Below are 27218 nucleotides of genomic sequence, written 5' to 3' on the forward strand. Positions count from 1 at the left end.
AAGAGGAGATCTGGGCCAATATCCAGATAAAATATCTGATATACGGTCACGCTGCAAGAAGCAATAAAGTGGGACAAAAACTAATGAGGGGTCAAGTTTGCCGAGACATTCTTAGAAATGTTTGCTTATAAATGATCGAAAAGGAGCTTCCATCACAGGAAATGGACCATACTTAATCTTGGAGCTGGATTCCCAGGCCACATCCTATAGGCTGACCACCACCTTGGTAAGTACTCTTTTATGTCTTAGTCCGGAAAACCACAGCGTGCACTTGGGAAGTGAAGCAGCAGCCCAGGATTGACAATAGTCTTCCGTCATGGCATTCCCCAAGCTAACAGTCATTATACGCGACCCTGAGGATACAATTCTTTGCAGGATGCCTCTTTGGGGGGCCTTGAGTGTGAAGATTCCAGGATTGTTCGGGCCACATCAGGGCTCATTTAAATCTCAAGATGTTTTGCTTATCAGTGGTTTCTAAGTTAACCACCACACACTTTTATTATGGATACAGTCATTAGCCCTGAATTTTTCACCTACAAAACACTGATTTGGCCTGTTCGCCTAATAAGTTCTGGGTGTTTTGCTTCCTCTGAACGCATTAGATCATACAAACGTTCATGACTAGAAAGAGGGGCTAAAATGACCTTGAGAATGGTTGTCACCATAGGAGCCATTGCTTCTTCAGCCTGTATTGAGCCTCCAGGTAAGCCTTTAGCTGGGGTCTCAACGCATATTTAATATGGGCAAGGGGCTTCAGGCAAGCTGAAGCAATCATATTCGTTGACTGCTTGGGCACAGTGTTGAATTTGAGACTAGAGCACAGTATGTATGAGGGCATATGACTTTCCTGCCAAACTATTCTAATTAGAGGATTTTCTTTCCCTCACATACCTTCTGAAGACCAACACACTTTTGCCTGTCTTTTGATGCAACTTTAACTGTAGAGTACTGGGTCCCTGCTGTCCAGGTTCCCAGCACCAGTGTTTTTTCCTAAAACTGTTTCACAATTGGCAACTTGCATGTTTTGGTGCAGTGAAAAAACAACAAATTCGACCTGGTCCACGACCTGTGTGCCCTGGCAATCAGCACTGACTAAGGCCGTACAAACACTAAAGCAGTCATGGGCATATCTGCATTAGCCAATATGCTCCTACAATATTGAGGTCTAGCCTTAGATAGTTTAAGTGCCAGAAAAGCCAGAGTGTACATGGGTTGGAAGCTCAAATCTAGAGTTCCCCAGTATCATGACTGCTTCTCTGAACCCAGGATTGTTTGGTACCAAACGACTCCTCTTAATAACCCCACACTGATGGCAGAGTTCGATTTATTAACCCATGTACTCCGAGGGCACCTGAAAAGTGCCCCATGAAAACCTATCGGCCTTGGTGTGGTCTCTGACTGGCGTTAGGCAGCCTGCCACCCCCAGTCATGTTTCTTGACCCCTGGGTCGAGAGCCTCTGCTATCTGCAGCCAGAAACAAAGCACATCCTGGAAAGAGGTGCGACACCTCCTCCCCCAGGATGGGCATAGTGCCTAAGAGGAAAACTTCAAAGGCAAATCCCTCTGCTGCTGACAGCAGATGGCAACCCCAGATTCAAACCTCCACTTTTGGGTGGGAGTAGTGGCAGGAAAACTTAACAGGAGGTGTCGCCCTTCGCCCTCGGGAGATGGAGGCGAAGTTATGGACACACTTCAGCCCCCACAATCTTGAAGATGGTGGCACCTATCCAATAAAGGCTAGGGTTATTCCGCCCTCTCCCACAGGCATAATAGTGGGTGTGGCCACCCCAGGTAAGGAAGCCATTGATCCTTACCTGCTATTCTCCTGTAACACGCCTAAATCTAGTATTTAGGTATCTCCCCCAGACTCTGAAACCAGTTCCTGCCTACCCAAGAAGAAAGGACAAAGAAAACGCCATGCAGAGAAGACTAAAGACACCCATTGACTTGGCCCCAGCCCTACAGGCCTGTCTTCAACTTCAAAGACCCTGCAAAGAAAACACCTGTCCTGCAGCCAGCGAGCTAAATGGCAAGGAGCACTGCCTGTCTCAGAAAAAGACCAGATGTTTGAGCATAGCAGACCTGTCGCCAAGAAACCAAGACAAAGTATTCTGGTGCCCTCCAGAACTGCAATCCCGGACCACTCAGCACTAGACACCTCCGGCCCGAATCCAGGTTGCCAACCAGTCCCAAAAAGGTTCCCTAGCAAACCAGAGTCCAAGTCCAGCGTTGGTTGGTTGGCATCTCCTGGACTCCACGACAACTGCAGTGTAAATCCAAAGGCTCTCCCCTCGCCCCCCCCCGCCAACCAGGATCAGCTCCCGTGAGAGAAACTGGACGTCAAAAGACACCCCTGCACCCAAAGCTCCTGGGCCTTGGAGAGCTCGACCGACAAGGTCTCTGCAACCCACAGCATCCCAACTTACCTCTGCAGTCGCGGGTTTGCTTTGCACAGCCTCCGGTTCGGCGCCTGCAACTGGTTTGCAAAACAGTTCCTCCTTTCACTTGCATTGGTTGCCCGCACAGTGTTAGAACCCTGCACCCAGCAGCTCCTGTTCCGCTGGTGGTGTAGGTTTGATGCTGCCTTGTAGTGCCTAAAACCTACAAAGCTTGAGCCCAACAGCCGCTTTACTTACATGCAAGGAGCCATCTTCAAGCACCTCCAGCCTCAATTGTAAACATTGGGCCCCAACTCCAGATTTGACTTCTGCACCCGGCCACCCCTGTGCCACTGGTGGTGCAGTGTTTATGCTTTCCTGAACCTTGTCCTCTGCTGATTGCCAACTCTGAAGTCCGAAACGTGAAGATGTGTACTTACCTGCAGAAGAGTGAACATTGCACTGTGTCCACTTTTGAAACTGAAAAGTAGCTATTTAAAAACGTATTTGCTTTTATGAAAGTTTTGTGGTCTTAGTTAATAAATATACCAAAGAACAATTTCTATTAATTGGTCTCGGATTTATTCATTGAGCGGGTGTCTCAGTTATAGCCACTGTGTGTAAAACAAATGCATTAACAACCGTCTGCTAAGCCCAACTGCCCACCCACAATTCTGGAAAATAGAGCATTAGTGTTCTCAATTTAGCCTCTGTTCAACCCCTGGAGAGCCACTGGACTCACTACACAAACTCTTTTTGGTACAGTATATGGTGAGCCAGGCTCTCTCACTCATGTCCACATATTTTCATCATCTAAGACTTACAAACGCCTGGTCTGCGCAAACACCCATGGTATACCTCAAACAGCTTCAATTGCATCCTGCTATACACCACCCACAAAACGCAAAAAACCCACTTATTTCAGCGGTACTACATGCAGGGGTGATTGCAGAAATCAGAATCTGGATCCAGAAACTTGCTGGGAAGACTTGGAACTGCCTGCCTCTACATCTCAGGCAATCATTGTCTCTGCCTCAATTCAGGACCTCAAGACCTGGCTCTTCGACTGAACCGCAGATCCACACACCCCACCCCGCAGCATCTTGAGACCCTAACAGGTGAAAAGTTGCACTTTACAAGAACCACAATTGATTGAAACTGGTCCACCAACAAGCACAAACATTATCAGAACACAAAATAAAACTCCACTGCATCAACCCTCTAACCAAAACAGGAGGTGTCATTGCAGACATGCACAAATCTACCTCTTAACACCAGTGACTTCCTCCTATCGTCCCATTGACTGCCAACAAACACCCTGGGTTCAGCTCAACCTACAGAACCAAAATAATCAACATCATTGCCATAACTGCAATCAGACTTTGACCTTCCAAGAGACACATCATCCAAACCTCAGCCTAGTCTCCTTTCTGACCACCCTCGGGCTTAAACCACCAACCCCTCTGAATTTGCCAGATTACGTTGCCACTCCCAATATACTTCAACCCCACCAGCACATCCAACTGCAGCCAACCAGAGCTATGCAAGCATCAATTCTGCTCCTTGGTGAAGGCTTAGATCACAGACCACTTAAGTCTGTAATAAACAACACCACCTTCCTTCCACACTCCAAGGAAGAGATGTATCCCTCGTACCTAGAGAGCTCACTTCTGATATTTGTGACACACATTCCTAAATACATATAATAAATCTGTATTTATTCTTGAACAGTAATCATCGAAGGGTGGCACACCTCTTCACATCAGGTCACCTTTCATTAGAAAGAAGGGAGTCAGGTCTACGCATGGGGAAAGACCTTGATTAGGATTCCAGGATGTACTGAATTAGAGTAACTACTATTATCAGTTCAAGAAATTATTTTGCTTATAATCAGCTACATTAATAGATGCACTTGCTGTAAAACAGAGGGAAAGGACTTTATATGGAGATTTCTTTCTAGGGAGGAAAATGAGAGGAGCTCTACTTTAAGCTTCACAAAAGCCTTTAAGTCTCGAGTTACACGTTTTCACAATATTAGGAGGGCAACCCTAATTTCCTTGTTCACATCGAACTTTCCAATTCGAATTGCATGCATCTGTAATCACTTGTTTCATCAAAAGTAATGGAAAACAGATGCATGCAATTCGATTTGGAAAGTTCAATGCGAACAAGGAAATTAGGTTGGCCTCCTAATATTGTGAAAACATTTACCAAGGATTGAGTTTTGTGGGCAGTCAGAACTCCGGGAGTGAGCATAAGAGAACGATACAATTGGGATATTTGACCGGTGCCATTCAGAAACCCCACTGCTGGCTGTCTTTTGGAAAAGGTTTTGAGTTACAGTAAAGTAACAACTCCAGAGACTAACTTAAACAGAGGTAAGCATAGATACTGCACATTACATACATATAGCTCAACAAATGGAAATGAATACAGTACAACTAGGTAAGGTTTCCATGGAGTCACCAATATTTCAACTTAAGCAGAGTTTTACCTGGTTTGGCGTGAACAATGGCAATTGTCTGCGAGGAGGAGTAAAAGGGAGGGATGGACGAATAGAGTGCGGCATCATGGGAGATTGCTGAAAGCAAAAGAGGCAAACCGTTATTAAAAAAAACAAGAAACTACACTGCTAACTAGCCATTCAGGAAGTAAAATGTAAGGAAACCGAGGCTCACAGCGTCCATGCCATTAGAAACATTTAACAAGGGCTGTGCCATATATGAACCATAAATTGTAGTGGTCTGTCAAAAATACTCAAATTAGGCACCACAGATGTAGCTATGTGTGAGGGCTCCCAAAGCTTCCAGCCGGGCAAACCCAAAAAGAGGCCTGAAGTGAAAGATCTCCATCTGGCCCATATTTGAAACAGGAATAGGATGACATCCAAGAATAAAGAAAACAGGCGGCAAATATCTGTTGATCACTAGAATTCCGATGAAGAGCCAAGAATATCAGTGTCATCAGCTTAAAGTTAGCACCTCTGACCATAGGGAAGCGGGATTATCTAATAAGAATGAGCAATAAGAGGGAGAAACTCTGCTCACAAAATTTCTGGAGGAGAAATGCCCCACATAAATGTTGGCTCTGATTAGAGAGGGCACAGACAGTCCAAGGCAATCCCACATCATAGGCTCAGACTTGATGCTTATTGTCCATGAGCAACAATGTCATACACTGGTAAGAATTCCAAGATTATATAAGCATTTGCTGGACCTCTACTCCCAATTTCCAAAAACTGCTTTTGAATAATGTGATAAAATCCTTACTTCTACGAGACTTGAAACCTCATTGGTACTCCAACAGCAGGGTCTCAGTTCAGGTAAATCCTAAATTGGGATCTTACAAATGACAATTAGAAAAGGTAAGGAGTAGTAGCTACTAATATTTGATTTATCAATAGCCACCTTTTTCTTTCATAAGAGGAGGAACAGGTTGTTTGCATCTCTTAAAAGGGGGTCATCAATAAATGATGTAATCACTATAACTGCAATATCCTCTGCAAAAAAGAGCTATTGTGTTTTGACAGATTAGCTGAAATTATGATATGATTGGAACTCCAAGCATATAACCTCAGAACTTTAAACCAGATCACTAGTGGAAATTAAAGAAAAAGAATGAAACATTTCATATTGGGCATTCTGTTCATCATGCTAATATATTCAGTTGACATCTGCTCAGAGATAATTTTTTTCCTGAGGTCGGTAATCTGACAAAAAATAAAAACAGAGTTGCAGAATGTTTAAGCAGACTAATGCCAAAGACACAGCAATAGTTGGCAGCTCTCGATAGATCTTGAATAATTCCTTTGAAGTGTTAGCAGAGAAAGTTTAGTACCAAAATATAAAACATATTGACGTTTGTGTCGCTAATTGATTTTATTTTGGGGTTTCGAGAGAGGCGAATGGTGCTTTCACACCTTATTTACAGTTCTTTCAAACCCGACAAGCAGTAAAAAAAAACGTCTTAACTCTGCATGAAACAGGCAAGGTGGACAAAATACCACAAAAAGAAAGGTCAGACTTCCAGTAGCTTGCTGAATGTTGTATAGAGGTGACCACGTAGACAAGGAATCTTCACAAGGATGAAAGTTCTCCAGTGAAAATTAAAATAAATGAAATGTACTTCCCGCTAAGGCCATTCTCATTGAAAGTGATGCAGCGAGGATGAAAACAAAAGTTTGTGTATACCCCGCATTAAGTCACCTTCCCATAACCGCAATATGCATTAATTGTGCGGTTTTAAAATTAACCAACGTAGAGTAGAAAGCACATACAAAAATACTCGTGGGATACTAATTTGCTTGTGTTGCAAACCATAATACATTAATTGTGTGAAACTGTCTTACTAATATAGTGCGCAAATGCTATAATCTAATGAAAGGCTACACATGTATGCTTCTTAAAGGTATAATTGTGGCAGAAATGGAGAATGGTAAGAAAAAAATGCATATGTGTGGCTTTAAAGCTAGGTAATAACTAACAGGGTCTACTTAGAATGGGGGGAGGTAAACCGAAGGGCTTTACTTCAAAATCTTAACGTTTAATTGTGTTTATTTTTATAATAGTTCCCGTTATGGCCCGTGCAGCCTAGTAAAACATGGAGGGTTTGCGAGACTCCAAGAGAATATCTTTCTACGCATGCGCGACTGTGCTCGAGAGATGTGCAAGCAGTCTGTGCCTGTGCGGCTGGTGTCAAGGTCAGCGTGGCCTGAGGGGCAGAATGGTGCCAAGTTAAGATGTCCGTGATGTGAGCCTGGGAAAGTTCAGCGAAGGGACAAGTTAAAGGACATGAGTGGAAGAATTTAATAACAAACAATCGGAACTTTATTGTGCTTAGAACTATGACTAGGCAGAAATATGGACAATGAGGAGATGAGGTGATCCTCATCCACCCCTTGACTGGACCAATGAGAAGTGAGTGCAGACCCTAAAAGTTTCACATTTTAGCTAGATAGTTAGGGAAAAAGGGTATAAAAGGGGTCGTTTGGATGAAAGAAAAAAAGCTTTCTTTGGAATTACTTTTCGCACCAGGACATGCTGTCGGATTGATTGATTTTCCTTGGTGCAAAGACTGACATTTTTCTTGACTTTAACTTTTGATGGGTCGGAGTCCTGATGGGTGGTGAGCATCGAGAAAGAATAGAGAGGCTGTTTTTGGGAACTTTGCTGTTCTAATCCTGATTTCCATTACCGAGAAGATTGGTAATATGTCTTTGATTTATTTTTCTGAACTATTCTGCTAAATAAATGTAAACAGTTTGAATTATTTCTCTCTTTAGATGATAAATAAAATGTTTAACTTTAATTAGAACCAAAAGTTCAATAAAGTAAGGTCATGCTAGGAGATCCAAAATCTTAAATAAAAATTAAATAAATGGAGAATTAAGCTGGTCTTGTTGTCCATGAGTTAACTTTTACTAGCTGATACATTGACTAAAAGTGGGGTGTCAAATGTTTTCTCGAGAATTAAAACCATGGTAAGATCTAATAAAATGCATATGTATATATTGTATAGAATTTAGATTAAATAGATGAAGTTGGATACTCTGCTATTTCCAGCAGCGCATCCTCTGGTTTTCACTGATCTTGGGAGCAGGACGATTTGTGTGAATGAGTGACTCGTGGTGTTATGAGCCCCAACGACAAAAAGTGTGATCGCTCCTGGGAGATATAGTGATGGTTTAGAGGTTTGTTTTAGAGCAGCGCTGGAGCAGTTTTCCTTGGTAGCAGAAGTCTGGTTGCTATAGGTGAACTTGGATATGCAATGTATAGATTTACTAGGGTAATGTATATACAGTTTTGATGTACAGACATTATGACTAACATATGTTGAGTCGGGCGGAGCTAGCAAGCTAAGAAAATGGCCGCCTAACCAGTCGGCTCCTCCGCGTGAACAACTATCCTGCAATCTATCCTGCCTTGCCGGTGCCGTATTGGTGCCTAAACACTACCCAGCGACATCGGTACTCTGAGAGAACCAGACCTGAGCCCTACGTCTGCGGCCGATGTGTGAGGCTGCCGCTGAGCACCGGACAGCGCTCCCGATCGGGGCCGGCGTCTACGCGACTCCCTGGATTCAGCGCTGCAGTGAGGGCCTGCGTCTATCGGAGACCCGAGGGTGCTGCCCCGGACCTGCTTGTGGAGAGATCGGGACCTCAGGTAGGGAGCGACGGGCTGTAGACGAGAGACAGCTGCACTCCTACCATCTAGTGACCTGACGCGGGGAGGCGACCTAATTGAGGGCCCGGCTTTGGTTGGGCCTACCGGACACCTGTGGTCGACGGGAGGGGCTCGTAGTGCCTCCGGGACCTCCTACTACTGACGGAGAGCATTGCGGCCTACAGGACGCTTGGTGCCGAAGCCTGGGAGGCACTAACTATGCCAATAATTTGCGCAGGAGTGCAGAAAACGTCTTTGGGGCAGAGGAGGCCTAGTGAGCCTCGCACTCCGAGACCTCCTACTACTGACTGAGAGCATTGCGGCCGGAAGGACGCTTGGTGCCTGAGCCTGGGGGGCACTAACTACGCCAATAATTAGCACAGGAGCGCAGAGAACGTCTTTGGTGCAGAGGAAGCCTTGTGAGCCTCGCACTGGAAGCACACCACAAATAAGAGTGCTGCTGGAGTAAAGACACTCCGCTGTGGCCTAGTGTCCTGCCCTGCAGCCCCGCACCACGTGGACTGGCGCAGCCTGGCAGGGTCCCCTGGGGAGGCTTGAGATTGTGGGCCCCTAATTGTTAAGAGCCTGGCATTCCCCTTACATGCCGGTGTGCGAGTCGAGCCATACAAGGGACATAATATCACGGCCCACTGCACCGAGCGGGCATTAGAGACTTTTGGCGTGCTCGGAATGTGGCTGCTGCGACGACAGCGAAACGACACCTGGGCGTGACTATTGTACTACCCCCCCTACTGCCTCGCTACCATTGTGGACCGGATATACTCCTGCGCCGGGAGTCTGGTAGGTGGACAGCGCTGTGGCTAAAGGGCAAGTGGACTTGCAGGACACAACGGCAGCAGTGGAAGCGGACCGTGGGGAACACAGGCGGATTGGATGTCGGGCCACAACTTTGCCCCTGAATATATCCCCAAGTGAGGTCATACCACACAGGCGCACCATAGGAGAGGCTCACATCAGCTGGAACCCTGTATTACTAACCCAGTAGACCACGTGTACACTACCCACACTAGACTGTTGCAACCGTAAGAACGGCAGGAGTGCTGAGGGGCTCGCCGCCCGGGAAATCGGAAGCCAATATGGGACGCCCCGATCGCACGCAACCTAAGCTGTCGTTTGATACCAACAACAACAAAAAATCCCAAACCCCGGGCCCATCGTCCAGCGAATCGGTCGAGGGAACTGGGAAGCCAGGCGCAGATGTCACCAAGCCTGATCTTCGCTGTATCCTCATGGCCAAGGAAAAGAACCTGCAGGGTGGAATTGCCTCTGGGCACAAAAATGGACGCCCTCACATACCGGATGGATCAGATGGTGGAACGGCTGGACAAACACGCAGAGCGTCTTGACATGTCAGAATGCCGCATAGGGGAGATAGAGGAGGCGCAGACGACACTAGACTCGGACCACAAGCAACTGGGAAAGGTGATCCAGCTTATACAAGATAAAGCTGAAGATTTGGAGGTGATGTCACGCAGATGCAACATCCGCATCACGGGCCTACCGGAGACCACCCAAACGGGAAACATGGAACTGTCTGTAGAGGGCTGCTCCGAAAATTGCTTGGTGATACTGTTTTTTCAGGCATGTTCGTCTTAGAGCGCGCACACAGCACGCTTGGCCCAAGACCGAAGCCTGAAGCCCCACCCCGGCCTATAGTGGGTAAATTACTTAACTACAGGGACCGCGACTCCGCACTGCGATTGGCATGTGAAAAACAACCACTCACCTACGAGGGAAGCACGTTATCCCTGTTCCCAGACTTTAATGCCAAAGTACAGGAAGCGAGACGCCAGTTCCTCCCCATGAAGCTACAACTACGGGACCTTGGGGTCGATTACGCAATGCTGTACCCTGCCAAACTGCGGGTCAACAGACAGGGTAGGGCCACTATTTTCACAGACCCGAAGGCTCTCCAGAAGGCTATGAGAGGATGGCGCAGGGACGGGATGCAGACGACGAAGGAGGACTGAATGAAGCTGCTGGGCTGCTGGAGTGAACTGGAACAAAACTGATGTTTCCACTCATCCCAACCACGAGCAGGGTGGACTCGGACTAACCTATACAATGGACCAATGACTGTCAGATACCTGGGCATACGGCTCCACACATGCGCAGAGGTGGTCCTACGAGAAAACTATGGCATGGCCATTTCCAAACTTTAAGATGATGTAGAAAAATTGATTACCCTTCCTCTCTCAGTGATGGGCCGCATATCACTGCTAAAAAGTTTCATACTCCCCCGTTGTCGGTGTCTATTTAGCAACATCCCCATGTTATTGTCTAGTGCGTTTCAGACAGTTACACACATTGGTGTTTGCGACTGGTTTGGGCCGGTAAGCAACCAAGAGTGGCGTGGAATATCCTTACACGTCCTTACGAGGACCTGGAATTGTATTATTGTGCTGCTCGGGGCGCTCACGCGTATGGATGGATGCACAGTCCTGCGAACGCCCCTCATACACTTAGAGGGAATAGTCGCTGACCCTACACCGTTGCCGGCACTCATGGCTCAGCCCTGTGATAGATGGACGGGTTTATTAGACTCATTGAATGCTGTGACACACGCCTGGCACTATCTTAAGGATGCACAGGCTTGCTCGCTGCTGTATGCACCGGGGGCCAGACTGGAGTGGTGCTCGAGGCTGGGACCTTGCAAAGACTGTCATCACTTGCGAAGTTAAACATAACCACCATGGGCGATCGGTTTCTTAATGGTGCGGATCGCAAGTGGGAGATGGACTGAGCGCCCCGCCACTGGCTAGATTCCAATTTCACCAGGTGAGACTAGCTCTCAGGGCCTTGCTAGAGGAGGACATGGAGGAACTGCCAAAGATACTGGCATATGAATATGTAGCCAGGGCTAAGACTCCAGCTCATCTAATATTGCGACTATTGTGTCATGCTAGGGGAGAAAACAATAGATTATGCAAAACCCAGATTAGCGTGGCAGACAGATATAGGGACTGATCTTCCAGAGGACAAATGGAAATATTTCTGAGCTAACGTCAAAAGAGTCTCCCTTAACGGCCGACATCGGCTGTTGCATTTTAAATTTACTAGGGTGTATTATACACCCGAGCGTCTGTTCCGATATGGACTGCGAGATGCTCCCAACTGCGAAAGTTGCTCGGAGCACACTGCAAATTTGTTACACCTTGCCTGGCTGTGCCCGAAGATTGTGGATTTCTGGCGCGTGGTCTACACGGAGGTGAATAGTGTCACTGATTTATCGTTGTACCCCTCACCGTTGCTTGCACTCATAGGTTACTCTAAAGATGTTGCCCCAGAGTTTTGCAGACTGGTGGATAAAGCTTTCCTAGTGGCTAGGCGCTGCGTAGCGATCACCTGGATGAAAGGCCCTACCACGACACTGGCCAGATGGTCCAGGAACATGCTATATTGTTGTACCCAAACGGGATTGTACAGTGAGTTATACCCCCTCGTAACCGTCCAAAGAACTACTGGGCACTATATCTAGAGAAGAGGTCAGTGGCGGAAGATGGTGATTCTGGGGACACTAGTTCAGACCTGGAGATGGGCGATGCATGGGAACACACAACGCAATGAGATGGTGTTATGACGGAATAGATATAATAGACTGACTGACAGCGGTGGTGAATGGGAGTGTTAGAATATCGATAAAGATTGCAGTCTAATGTAATGTCAATAAACTGTAGGGTGGGGGAGGGTGGCAATTATGGAGGGAAGTACACTGATGACGGTCAGGGTGCCTTTACTGTGGGGTTTCGACAAGCGAGGGATTGCGATATGTGCCAGACGATCGCTGTTGATATTGTTGAGAACGATGCGCGTATGCTAAATTGTAACATTACTATTCTTCTGATATGTCAGCATTTCTGCCAATTGTATGTAAATGTTTTTGAAATGCAGAAAAATAAAAAAATTAAAATAAAAAATACATTATATGTTGAGAAAGTATTACGTTAGGTGTAGTCGGAATCATAAGGCTTCTGAGAAGTAAGAAGCTGGTTACTCTGCCTAGGAAGAGGAAGGTGTGGCATGTAAGTCGCACGTTACATAGTCTGTTTCAAAGTAGTAACATTGTCGTATGTTACAAGTTAGGGACATTTTACGTATAAAAGTGGTGAATGTATAGCAAAGGCAACCTATAAAATATTGGGCTTAAGCAAAGGAATCAATATGTATTCTGATTAAAACTTATCCCTGAGAGAGTAATAGAGTTTTCACCTAAGCTTGAGAGAAGGGTAAGGTAGAGGGAAGTGCTACTTTATCGGCGACACTAAAATTCAGTGGTAGAAAAGAGGTAAGCGCCATCTACCGGAAATACAGAATTCTTGTGAGTTTGTGGAAACTATCATTTTGGTTTTAGCGAAACAGATGAATGGAAATGTTTTATGTGGTAACTAACTGTTTTTAGATGTATAAAAGGTGTAAATGTAGTGTGCCGATAAATGTTGTAAAGGAGGAGTCAGCCGGAGCTGCAGAAGTCGGAGCAGGGCTGACGTAAGAAGTGTTGTGCTGAGATTGGTCTGCGTGACTAGAACATAGTGAGTGCTGATTGGTGCGTTAGCAAAAGTTGTGAAAGCATTGGTTGAAAGGGATTGTGATATTCTTATTTTTTTAGAGAATAAAAACAATGCTGAGGGAAAAGAATTGAGATAGGATTCATATGTTCCATCAATGGAGACTAGGTTTACTGGTACTCCAAGACAATATTGTGAAACTAGAGGCAGTATGGATAGAGCAGAAAGAAGATTTGAAGAAAACCCAAGTACGTGCGAATGTGCGATCTACTAATGAATTGACTGAAAAGATACAGGAACTCACTAAAAATATAGAAGCTGTGACTGTCCTGGTAACAATAGGTCCTGCGATTCCTGTGTTCAAAAATCAGAAAATAAAAACCATCGTTAACTATTTTTTTGAATCAGAGTTTACAAAAAGTAAGAGAAAAGGTTTAACTAGATTTATATGAAGTTAGGCCTACTAGTCATATGACGCCGCCTAATTTGGCCTTTAATCAGAGTCTTCCATATAAGTTCCCGATGGGTACGGAATCAGATTCTGCAACTCCTGAAAGGAGTGTAGAGAAAATTGATTTAACGCAAACTCCTGTAGGACCGACAGGAAAGGAATTAAGTGATTGGCTCAAAATGTTGACATTAAAAGATCAAGAACCTAAAGCATTAGATGTGGTCAGATTAAAAATAGACATGGAAGAATTAACAATTGGAACAGATAGATTAAAAGCATACCAAGATGATGAATTAATGTTAATGTGTAAAAGCATTACAGGGAGAGCTAAAAATCTGCATGACCGATTAGAGGGATTGGCAACTGAACTGGATATAGACTTTGCAAAGATAAGGACATTACAAAAGCATTACAGAGTAGATTTTACTGAAAAAGACATTGACAATATGAATTCTGCCTGAAGGTTAACTCAGATAAAAGAATTGATTGTGTTGTTGAGGAAGTGGGGAGATGTGGAATGGTGGATTAAATGGACAAAGAAAAGAGAAAAAATTAATGACAAAACATTGTTAGCGTTTCCAGTTAGAGAAAAAGAGCCTGTAGTGAATAAGTTTCCTATGAGAGAAATACCAGGAGGAGGGTATGTGCATGTTCCCTGGACTAGACAGGATATATTGTCATTCACAAATGATTTCCCTCTGTTACGAGAGAAACCAATGGAATGGTACTGACAAGTGGATCAATTTGTAAAGGTCTCAAAAGTGTCATGGGAAGATTTAGATGGGTTGTTTGACATAGTAGTAACAGGAGATTTATGGTCTGATTGTAAGATTAGTGTGGATTGGCCAAAAACAGAGTACAAAAGAGATCCAAAAACGGGTGCTCAAGGACAGGCAGTAATGCGGAAATATGAACAGGTAATAACATTCTTGAAGAATAAAATTCCCCCAAAGGAAACAGATTGGGTAAAGATTGACAGAACATTGCAAGAACCCAAAGAATCAGTACATTCATATTATGAAAGATTGCTGTTCGTGTTTAAGCAGTACAGTGAATATGAGGAATTGGGCGAAAAGGACACAAGTCATTTTGTGTATCGATTTTTCTTTGGATTATTTGGATTAAGACCAGAGATAGGGGATATGATCAAGCATAACTTGATGGGTTGGCAGTCATGCTCTGTTGATGAAGTGTTGAGGTATACAAAATATTGTAGTGATGAGATTGAAGTTAAGCAAAGAAAACAAAGAGAAGGCCATGTGGGCACAAGTGAAAGTGGCTGAACATCAAGTAGCTCAATTAGAGAACAAAAGTCATGATGGAGGTAAAGCGAGAATGAAAGGGAACATGAACAAAGGAAAAGGAATGGGTAATTTAGAAGAGGCGAAGAAAAAGTTTCCATGATACAATTGCGGCAGGTAAGGGCATTGGAAGAAAGTGTTTAAGTTGCCGTCAAAAATAAATCAGCAGTCATCACCACAGCAACAGGTAGTTACTCAGCAGAATCAGGTGCCACAACCACCACTTCCAAACAGTGTAAATCTATAGAAATACAGTGCAGAAACAGGATTCTTCATTGGAGAGCAAGTAACAAGATCACCTTGAGTGAATGTGAGTCTACAGTATTGGATGAAGGAAGATGAGTAAGTCAGATGAAAGTTATTGACGGTGCCTAAGAGGGAGAAGAGTGCGTACTTAGCACAACTATAGAGGTAGACCAATCTGGTCCTTTTGTGAATGGAAAGGTGAATGGTGTAAATGTAACTTTCCTAGTGGACACAGGTGCTACCCATTCTACTGTTAGATCAGTAGAAGTTCAAAATGTTCCTCTCAGGTGACTATCAAAGTAGTAGGTGTAGCGAATAGGCAGATTAAAACATTCCTTACTGAACGAGTTGAGGTTGAAATTGGCAATTTTTAAGATATGCATTGATTTGTAGTATGTGATAGTAGTGCTGTTAACCTTCTTGGTAGGGACATACTGTGCAAGATTAACTGTGCCATTTATTGTTCACCAGATGGCATTGAACTCCAAACTCCAGACGAAGATAGATTGCATAGAAATACCATGTCAATGTTCAATTCAGAGCAAAATACCATGTTTCCTGTATTTGACAAAGAAAAGATACCTGGTGAATTAAAAAAAAAAAAAAGAGTCAAGGAAGAGGTGTGGGATTTTACAGGAGAAGATATTGGATTAATGAAAGGTGTGGATCCTGTAAAAGTATCTGTAAAAGAAGGAGTGAGCTACCCAAATATTCCTCAGTGTAGATTGACAACAGAAATAATTGAAGGAATAACTCATGTGATAAACAAAATGATTGAACAGGGAATTTTGAGAGAACCAATAAGCAGTCCATGTAATTCACCTATAATGGGATTGAAAATGCGTAACGGAACATTTAGGATAGTGCAGGATTTAATCAAAGTTAATAAAATTGTCCCATGCTGTCCTGTTGTGCCAAATACAGCAGCGATCCTGTACCAAATTCCACATGATGCAGAACGGTATACAGTCATTGACCTATGTAATGTGTTCTTTACAGTTCCATTACACCATGATAGCAAGGCAATATTTTCATTCCGGTTTGGAGACCGTATTTTGGCATGGTGCCGAATTCCTCAGGGGTATCCTGAGAGTCCCCTCCATCTTTAATAAGCTGTTAAAGAAGTCACTGGAAAGTTTGAACATGCCTGGAAATTCAGTATTGGTTCAATATATTGATGACCTATTGGTTGCATCAAGAACCAAAGATGCATGTGTTTCAGATACCATTGCATTACTGAACCATTTGGCAGAAGCAGGACACAAGGTGTCACCATCAAAATTTCAATTCTGTCAGAAAGAAGTGCAGTATCTAGGTCACAAGATTGCCCAAGGAATCAGACAAGTCACTGCAGTTAAGTGTGCTGGAGTAAAAAGATGGGTACACGCCAGCCATACAATCCGTGTACCTGAGCATCAACAAGAAGCAGCAGAAAGAACTACTGACTCGGATTCTGAAGCTGAACCAGATAGAAATCCAGATACTGAAGCTCGACCTGTTCGTCGACATCTGGCAATATCAGATACAAGCTCTGCATCTGAAGAAGAAAGTGAAGTCTAAGTACCAGATTCTGAAGATCGACATGAAAGTCGAGATCTGGCAAGGTCCGATACCAGTGTGAACACTGATCAAAATAAAGAAACCTGGTAGTCAGACAAGTCCTAAAGGACTGTTTGAAAGCGCTCAAAGCAGGAACGAAAATCTTGAAACTTGTGAAAGGAAACAACTCGCGATAAGGATGAGCTTCCAAGTACCAGCTATAGAGAGGTTCCTAACAGAGTGAAAGAACTGGCAAAAGAAAAAAACAGATTCAGTGAATGAAACAAACATTATAAAGTTCACCATAAAGGAAACTGATGAGAAATCTGAAACAGTCTGATGACAGTGAAGATGAAACTCAATTAAGGAGGAGCTCAAGTAAGAGAGCTTGGAGAGTGGAACCTGGTACTGTCAAACATGAAAACAAAGACCACATAAAGGAGATATTTGGTCTAAGGGAAATGATGGACTGAAATTCAAACTGGTTAAAGCTAAAGTTCAAGAAGATCAAGTAAATGAAATAAGTCAGAAGGATTTGTTGGGAAAAAATACAAGTCACCTGAATGGTCATATGTTGCTCTGCCTCCAATAAAGGAAGCCAATAGTAGTCCGGATAATTTGGATCATCAAAGTGAAGAAAAAGAAAGTGAGTGAATTAAAACTTATACAAAAGAGTACCTAAATTGGGAAACCAAAGATATATATAAAAAGGTGACCAGAACAAGATTGATGATTTTGGATGATAAGGACACTTAAGTGCGAAGGGATTTGAAAAAGACACTACAAGGTTAGAAAAGATTGTAATAAACATGGTGTAAAAAAATGGCTATTGATGTACAAAGATCAAAAAGTACTATTTTTAGAAAATGGTGTAGAATGTGGTTAATATGCACAGGGTTATTAATGTTGGTATGGTTGATATTAGCTATTGTGATTCCTTTTAGACCTGATTTTTGAAAAAGCAAAGGCAATTGAGAGTATGAAAGAAAAGGCCTATGAGTCAAAGGGTGAAATTAAAAACGTTTACAAACCAGAACTGCATCAAGATAATTCCATTAGTGACTATTCTAGAAATACATTTAAGAAGTTATTGTCTGAATATGTGAGAACAATGGATGCCAATGATTAAGTTTGTGTGAAATTACCTGCATCTGTATCAGAGGGTGGGACATATCACCACCTTCCATTAACATATGGGGTTACATGTAGTGTGTTAGCAAGTCTGTTTTACAAAACCGGTAAATTATTCAAACTCGGATGATGTTTTTGCAAAATTGAACGTGGTAGCTGGCTTGAACAAATTCAAACCTATGAAAGGTTTTAGAGAATATTTTTGGGAAACACAAGAAATGACCTATTATGAGTTCAAACATAATTTGACTTGCACAATGAGAAATGAGGAGAAAGCCTTTTTGGACATGGTAGAGAAAAGGAGAATCAAATCCAAAAAAGAAAATGCAAAGAAATATAAATCTACAATGTGGACATTTGAGGACGACAATATTGAGGGACATAATGTGAATGTGGCCATAAGTATATATACTCCACTATTAGGGAAGCTATGTATTCAACAACACTGTATGATAACTATTTTGTGGGAGCGAGTCAATGTGAAGATACACATATTATAAAAGGGTGTTGGGGATTTAAAGGAGGCAATGATCCAGTTTTTCCTGTTATTTTGTCGGAAAAAAGCTCATTATAGATTGCCTGATCATTGGTGTTGGTCCTGCTATATAGGTCTGGTCTTTCCTAAAATTTTCCATGTAGATAGAGGAACTAACGGAATTCATGAGATAGGTAAACATTTAAGTCGTAGAAGGGAGAGTGTGATAGAAATATTAGGTGATGTTTTTGGAGCATTGATACCAGCAGTGGGTATATCTTTTAATGCAAACAGAATTAGAAAATTGTCACTATAGTAGATCGTTTATCAACAGACACTGCAGGGGGATTTTGAATAGTAAAAACAGAAATGGTTGCTATGAGAGCTATGGTGATGCAGAATCGACTTGCTCTTGATATAATTTTGGCAAAAGAGGGATGAGTTTGTGGAATTTGAAAGCTACAGCACTGTTGTACCTATATTCCTGACAAACGTCAAAACATTGAAAGGTAGATTACAAACATTACAGAATTGCATAAAGAAATGATACCATTGGAGGTTGATGGTGTTCTTGAGAAACGTGGTAAGAGTTTTTCAGCTGTTTAGAAACGGTTTTATGACATAGGTAGATCAATAATAGGGAAAGAATTAATTCAAGTAACACTAATGATAGATATACTCTTAGTCTTAAGATTAGGTTGTAAACTTAGGAAAAAAACTGTCTTACTAATATAGTGCGCAAATGCTATAATCTAATGAAAGGCTATGCATGTATGCTTCCTAAATGGTACAATTGTGGCAGAAATGATGGAGAATGGTAAGAAAACAATGCACATGTGACTTTAAAGCTAGGTAATAACTAACATGGTCAACTTCGAATGGGGGAGGAAAACAGAAAGGCTTTACTTCGAAATCTAACGTTTAGTTTTTATTTCTTTAATAGTTACAGTTATGGCCCATGAGGCCTAGTAAAACATGGAGGGCTTGCGAAACTCCAAGAGAATGTCTTTCTATGCATGCGCAACTGTGCTCGAGAGATGTGCAAGCAGTCTGTGCCTGTGCGGCTGGTGTCAAGGTCAGCGTGGCCTGAAGAGCAGAATGGTGCCAAGTTGAGATGTCCGTGATGTGAGCCTGGAAAAGTTCAGCGAAGTGACAAGTTAAAGGAAACAAGTGAAAGATTTAACAACAAACAATCAGAACTTTATTGTGCTTATGACTAGGCAGAAATATGGACAACGAGGAGATGAGGTTATCCTCATCCACCCCTTGACTGGACCAATGAGAATGGAGTGCAGACCCTAAAAGTTGTAAATATTAGCTAGATAGTTAGGGAAAAAGGGTATATAAGAGGTCGTTTGGAAGGAAGAAAAAAAGCTTGCTTTGGAATTACTTTTCGCACCACGACATGCTGTCGGATTGATAGATTTTCCTTGGTGCAAAGACTTTGAAATTTTTCTTGACTTTAACTTTTGATGGGTCTGAGTCCTGATGGGTGGTGAACATCGAGAAAGAATAGAGAGGCTGTTTTTGGGAACTTTGCTGTTCTAATCCGGATATCCATTGCCAAAAAAATTGGTAATAGGTCTTGATTTATTTTTCTGAACTATTCTGCTAAATAAATGTATACAGTTTGAATTAATTCTCTCTTTAGATGATAAATACAATGTTTAAATTGAATTAGAACCAAAAGTCCAATAAAATAAAGTCATGCTAGGAGATCCAAAATCTTAAATAAAAATTAAATGGAGAATTACGCTGGTCTTGTTGTCCATTAGTTAACTTTTACTAGCTGATCCATTGACTAAAAGTGGGGTGTTCAAAAGTTCTCTCGAGAATTAAAACCATGGTAAGATCTAATAAAATGCATATGTATATAATGTATAGAAATTAGGTTAAATAGATTAAGTAGGTCACTCCGCTATTTCCAGCAGCTCATCCTCTGGTTTTCACTTATCTTGGGAGCAGGGTGATTTGTGTGAATGAGTGACTCACGGTGTTATGGGTCCCACAGACGAGTAAAGTGTGATAGCTCATGGGCGATATAGTGATGGTTTAGAGGTTTGTTTTAGAGCAGCACTGGAGCAAAAGGAAGCACCAATTGTGCAGGTTATGAATCGCGTAATGCACAAAATGTGTCCAGCTGGTTGGTAAAAATGATCAGTTGCATTGAACAAACAACTAAACCCAAGATATTTTACTTCTTCCTGTGTTGGAATCACTTTTCAGTGATTTGTAGAGGGAGTGTTATCAAGATGCTATCAAACCACCAGGGTGTTCTCATAACAAAACGTGTTTTGCATTCCTGACAGTTTGTTACCTATGATAGTTGTGATCCAGGTTGGATTACCTACATTGCACCATGTGTGTGTGATACAGACTGGGCTATCTACCAGAACTCACCGGCACTGATCAATTTCACCTCACATGCTATAAACTATGCAGATGACACAAATACTCCTTTAACTGGAAAGCTCCAAAGGCCTTGGAAACTCACAAATTTTCAGTTGCCCCAGAGCCTTGAATGACACGGTCATCTCAAATTGAATGCTTCCAAAAACGGAAATATTCACATGTGGCAATCCTAAACATTATGACCCATCCGCCTCCTGGCCTGACTATCTGGAAACCCTGCATAAAGGATCAAAGGACGTAAAAAAAACTCTGAATTACCATGGACGGCAAGCTATCAATGAATACCTAAGTGGACAAATTAGCAATATCATGCTTCATAAAAACACTGCGATGCATCTTCGCCCACCTGAGATTTCCACATAAAGTTCAGGCTACTAGCTCTTGTGGTTTCTAAATTCGATTACACCAACAGCCTCTACCACAGGTCATCTTTAACCACTATCAAACGACTACAACGGATTCAGAACTCTGCTGCCAACCTACTCTTACATAAAAAGGCACAAGACAATATCTCCCCTGCCTTGAAGGCCATAAATTGGTTATTGATTGGAGAAGAGCCACATTCAAGCTGCTTTGTATCACCCACAAAGCGATGGATGGAACAGGACTGCTCTTCATCAGGAATCACCAAATCCATTCAACAAAAGGAACCTCTGCCTAGACTGGCATTTCGCCTCGAAATCCCACCATACAAGAAAAAGGTGGCACATCCTTCTCTGTTCAAACAGCCAAACTAAAGAACTCTTTAGCCCAAACATAAGATCCACGGATGGCTACCCGGTCTTAGAAGATTACTCAAGATTTGGTTCTTCCCCACATAACCACCATACTCAAACAAATATACAGCATATCCCCGTGTATATTAGCTTTTTTTGGACTATGTGTACCTACATATATATATATATATATTGCTTAGTATAAACTCTTATAATATTTATGTTTATAAATATACAGATATTAGTTCTGCTTAACAAACGTACATATTTGTACGTTCAAGCATAAACTCATGGTTATATTATTCTATGTTTAACATGTACATAGGTGACTACATAAATAAGTTGATTTTTCATCTTAACTATGCATCTACACTTGCTTCACTACTGATACATTTTATATATATATATATATATATATATATATATATATATATATATATATATATATATATATATATATATATATATATATATATATATATAAATTCAATTGCGAGTTGCCCAATTCGTACTAGAGCCACAGCAAGACTGTTCTGTTTCACTTCGATATCTTGTGATTGCAGGCACGCGTTGGACAGCACAGGAATCCCCCTCCTTAAAATCATCCGCCTGACGCGTTTCAGGAATGTGCTTCCTTTCCTCAGAGGCGCTGTAATGGAATTGACGACATCTTTTATTGCACGTGGTAATTTATACAAACACCCTCCTCAATGGGCGTGGTCACTCTCGTGGCTCTCTGGGTGTCGTAGTCCACTTCGCATCTTACCCCTGTGGGTCTGGCCATCATGTCCATTTTGAATTGTTCTATCCCAAGTGGGTGGTGGTGGTATCACTGCAGTCTTCCGCTTTGCTTTGTTGCAGTCACAAAGTGAAGGCGAGCATCCTCTCGCGGCGGATGCCAGCCGCTTGCTTCTCCGATGTCAGACCCCATTCGGTGTTCTGCGGAGATCCGCTGTTGCAATGGGCTCTTGTACTCGACCGAGGCCACATATATACACACACACATTAACCTAAAGTACAGCAGCTTTTAAAAGCCTGTTTATTGAATACAACTTAAATCTACATCTATTACCGCCTTATACATATACACCCTCCATGAAGTTATGTATCTTTATATGTATTACTTTAATCTAATTCAACATATCCAATGTACTATCATATCTCCCTCTATTCCTCTCTCAATAGATCCTCTACCTCCACTCGGACTCATCCCATTCTACAACTATTATCCCCAAAATAACCCTTTCTTCACTCGTTCCTTCTCTACCCTTCTTTGCTTCATCTCATACCTCTTACTATTCAGATCTCTCAAACAGACCTTTCTAAACCCTTCCCCCCTACTCTTCCTGCCACCCCTTTACTCATCCGAAATCTCCCACTGCTATGAGCTCCAAAAAAACACTTTCTAGACCCTTCCCTCTTTTCTATCCTATCATTTTCAATCAAACAAACAGACTAACATCCACAGCTCAAATTAATTTCGTATTTCCCTATACGAATTCCCCACTAATCCTGTTTGGGTTCCGGAGTAGGAGGCTACCCGCTGAAAAGCGCTTCGATGACTTAGTTAATAGGCGCTATATGAAGGCAATTACAATCTGAGGGAATAGGAGTAAGTGCAGCCCACTTCAGGTTGGTTTCCTTGCTTGTATTAGGATATATGGTATGCACTCTGTTACACCACAAGAGGCGCCCACTGCTTTTTGTGCATGTCCGATTGGCTGGCTGGCTTGCGACGGCCAGCCTGACATGCGCACTTCTGTCCTCACCTAGCCAGCAGCCGTGTTAAACAACCGGGGGTTGCACAGGCCCCCAGTCTCAAAAGGAGTGCTGGGTTGGCATGCTCCATCCAATCCGGAAGCTTCTCATGCTGAAAACAGCAGGAGAGCAGCTGCAGGATGTGTTAAGTTGGCATTGGTGTGAACCAGACAGCAACCTCCGACGGAGAACCGCCTTTGGGTTTCCTAGGAAAGATTCTATACCATGTGGATTCTTGGCCTTGGTAACAACAAAGATCACAGGAGCACAGTCCGAAAATGGCTCCAATATATTAATATTCACTACAAGGGCTGGGCCTGCCCCTTTGGAAGTCACTGCACGGAGCCTGAAACCAGAAATTTGTCATGGATCTGTCTCCCACGAGACACCTGCCTGCATGTCTCAAAGGGGGCCTGACTGGAGAGTGCCTGGAAAGCCATGAGGGATTAACGAGAGATCTGTGTGTGGGGTGACTAATATGTAGGTGAGCCTCCTCCTGACATCCAGAGATGTTCTTCATGGGGAGGGGTGGGGGGGTGGAATATGCTGCTAATTACATTCGTAGACACTGGGAAGGTTTTACGGAGTTGCTGGGAAGCACTCGATGGGCCACGAGAGTCTTTAACAAACCTCCCACTCTCACCTCAATGTGCAAGGTGCCTAGGGTGACCAGATTTTGAGAAGGAAAAAAACGGGACATGCCAGACATAAATGTAGAATGAACAATTGGACAGAATGCAGAACAATGTCATACATACACCTCAGTACGGAGATCTGGGCCTAAATCCATAGTTTTTTGCTCACCATGCCATTCCAGTTTGGACCCAGCCAAATGCAAATCCGTCTTGACCCTGCGCCCAATGGGAACAGTCCGCCTGAACGGCAGGCCAGGTCCTCCCTGGACTGGAAACAAGCATGCTAAGATTGGTTTCGGGCTTACAACCCTCACCAGCCAAGATTGCTTGTTTCCAGTGGCATGGAGAGCATGGGACCCACGTCTAGGCATACCCGTCCCACTCAGTGTGCCAAATGCAAAAAGAATAATTGATGGATAGAATGCAGAAAAAAGTCATACATTCATCCCAGCACAAAGATCTGGGCCTACATTCATCCAGTGACTGGTAGTTGCTCAGTTGCAGACCCTTACATGCTTGGCTAAGCTACCTAACCATGGGCCAGGAGCCATTGACCGAAGTGAATTTGCTCAACCAGCACCATGCCCTAGATCCAAGAGGGGGGGGGGGGGGGTAACCCTGGTTAGTTGTTTTCATTAGGCACGCAGTGACCCTGGTACGTAGTTTTCCTTGCTGCCTCTCCGAAGCGAAGTACTAATGGCCAGCTACTTGCCACTCATTTAACCAGGAAAAGTCAGCTTGTTAGCTTGCTAAACTCACAACTCTAACCCCATCAGCCCGCTGCATAGCTATAGGGTAAAGATGTGAGAATCGCCAAATGGGTATTGGGAATTCTCACTTGGATCTTTGAAAACATCTTAACATTTGGATGCAGTGAATTGCCCCTTCACCCAACAGGGCTATTACTTGAAGAACAATGGAATTATTTGATGGGATAGAACCCTGTTAAGTGGCATTGTGGACTTAATTAGGACACATGGAAAACAATTAGGCAGCAAGACACAGCACTAAGCAGGGCTTTATGTGACTATAAAAGGACAAATTTGGATATGTCAAAGTTTCTCACACTGCACATTACGTTTCTGCTTGTGATGCCTTCGGGGGATTGATGTTCTCATAATGGGCCTCTGCATGGAGGTTTGCCACCCTCGATCCTTTCCCTTGAGATACTTGGATCACCTTCCTTCTTAATTAGGTCTACTCTATAGAAAGCTTAAATATCACACTCATGGCTCGATACCAATCTTGTGTGTAAAACCGGTACAAATACGTGTTAGCCATCAAAGTAGTCACACACTCACCCTCATACTTCAGAAAGCCCATTGTCAGCATCACTTTTCAGCGGATTCAAATTTCTAGCATCAATGGGCAGCGCGCTGAATAGAAACTTATGCTAATTAGTCTGCGACTACACCTGACTGCACAAACTGATATACCCAGTAGAGATGAGCGATATGTGCTAGGCGGTCCCAACATTAGAATTGCGCACCCATCCAGCAGATTACATGGCTCAATGCCCGGCCATGCGTACTCCCCAAGGAATATTGAGCCAAACGGGTAAGTAAAGTCACAGACTGCAGAGACCGGCAAAAGAATCTGAATACTAGCCTTGCACCCATAGCATGAAGGCAACCAACAGCTTTCGGAATAATTCGGTAGTAATTAAAAATGACCATTGCTTATACTTAACCCGCAGGCAAGGTGCAATGGTGTCCCCGCTCATAAAGTGGGTGTCAAACATAACTCGGGCCGCATTGACCCTGTGTTTTTGCACCAACCATGGCACGTTTTTCCATTCCCTAGTGGGAGCAGGACGCTTACCCCCTTGTTTGCGGCTCAAACCGGAATTTATGGACCCCGGGTGGCTGCTATTGCGCCGGCCCTAGAGGCCCCTTTGGGGGCAGCCTCTGCCACAAATGCGAGAGAGCTGAGAAGCTTGCAAAGCTCTCCCGGAGTGAATGCTTCCTGCAGAGAGCTTTGTATAAACCTAGTCCTGTAACATGGTCTACTGGTGGTTCCTGACCAGGAAAAACAAAGTTGAAAGTAGCAGTTCTTTTGATTACAAAAGTTGTATTTCTTACCAGGATATTAATGCAGCAATAGTTAGGTTTGAATCACGCTGCCTCCTCTGGAAAAACGTTTTCTCATGGAGTACTCTGAAGTGGTCTACTGCAGTACAACCCCCTCAGATAATTACACTAATTTACAGCCACATAAATAGGAAGCCTTACGGTAGCTTCCAGTGTAAATGCACTAAATATCATTAAATATCAGTATACAATTTCCTACCATCTTAGACTGTGCTAGCTATGCTTTTACACCAAGAGCTTTTTAACCATTTTCTTTAGAAAAATGGTGTAAAATGAACGATTTTTCCCCTATTTTTCACAATTTTCCCAAAATGCAACAATTTGTTCTCTTCACTGGTGACATTTGAAAGTGGTGAGGCGTAAAAATTTTGCCATACTACACGGCTACGAGTGAGCGTAGCGAGCGAGCCTGAACCACCAACAGGGGATTCGGGGGGTCACTGCCCCCCCAAAGAAAATTTTGAAAAAAGTGGATAAATGGTGCATTTTCAAGTAAATTTGAGGAAGCAGGAAGGTTAATAAAGCAATAATATTTAATTATTTATCATTTAAGAAATTGCAAATATTGCCTATATATTTTTTCCCCGTTTTGTACATACATTGGATGTACAATTTTCGCAAACAGAAGACTGTGTAATATCGTGCTTATTTTACTTGTGATAAAGCAGTTGGTACAATAACCTATTACAGTGCAACTTTCGAACCATGTCTCTTGTCAACGAATAGTGAGTATTCACACATTCATACACTTGTATTATATAGATATAAAATTCATAAATCATAATTTCAAGAATCCATCGCAAGGAACAGGAAAGGCATGCATGTGGCCTCAGAATCAACAGCTTTAAGTAGTAACTCACATTACTGGTGTGTCCTTCCTGCACCCACCTCCCTTCACACCTAGCAGAGGAGTCACAATGACCCCCAGATCCACTGCCAGCTCTAAGGCTCAGCTGGCCAAATAAAGACTAGTGCAGTCTCACCACCACCAGCTGTTGACACCATTGTGTTTTCCTTTATATTTAACCCCTCTCACAACTCGCTCTGCTGGGGATGAGCTGAGATGCAACAACTACAACTTCTACCGAATGATGTGCAGAATGAAAAGAATATGAGGTGAGAGAGGTCCAAGTGATTACGGCAGAGGACCAGGTCGATAGAAATCAGTCAGAATTACAATGGGACAAGGCAGAGTGAGAGGAAAGAAAAATGAGAGAAGGAGCAATAATTAGACTGAGAATGTCAGGCAGACGGGGAAAACACGCCGATAGAAATGGGACACAGGAGAGACAGGTGTGGGATTTAGATGGAAAATTTGCAAAAACAAAGAGAAAAGGAGGATAGAGGCGGAATGGCAGACTGGCTGAAGGGAGAGATAGAGGAAGAGAAAAGAAGGGAG

The 27218-nt window shown here is 43.1% G+C and overlaps 1 protein-coding gene across 4 annotated transcripts in view; it reads right to left on the reverse strand.

Moving 5' to 3' along the window:
• Positions 1-27218, reverse strand: part of PATL2 (PAT1 homolog 2) — a 392378-nt gene that overhangs the window by 174712 nt on the left and 190448 nt on the right. For 2 of the 4 annotated variants that reach the window (XM_086933507.1, XM_086933505.1), the window contains exon 8: positions 4873-4959. The exons of the other annotated variants lie outside the window; for them this stretch is intronic. In XM_086933507.1, the coding sequence (XP_086789633.1) occupies positions 4873-4959 (87 nt within the window). The remainder of the gene's footprint in view (positions 1-4872; positions 4960-27218) is intronic. 4 annotated transcript variants of the gene reach the window in all.

Source organism: Lissotriton vulgaris, chromosome 8 (assembly GCF_964263255.1).
Source record: "Lissotriton vulgaris chromosome 8, aLisVul1.2, whole genome shotgun sequence".
Lineage (NCBI taxonomy): Eukaryota > Metazoa > Chordata > Amphibia > Caudata > Salamandridae > Lissotriton > Lissotriton vulgaris.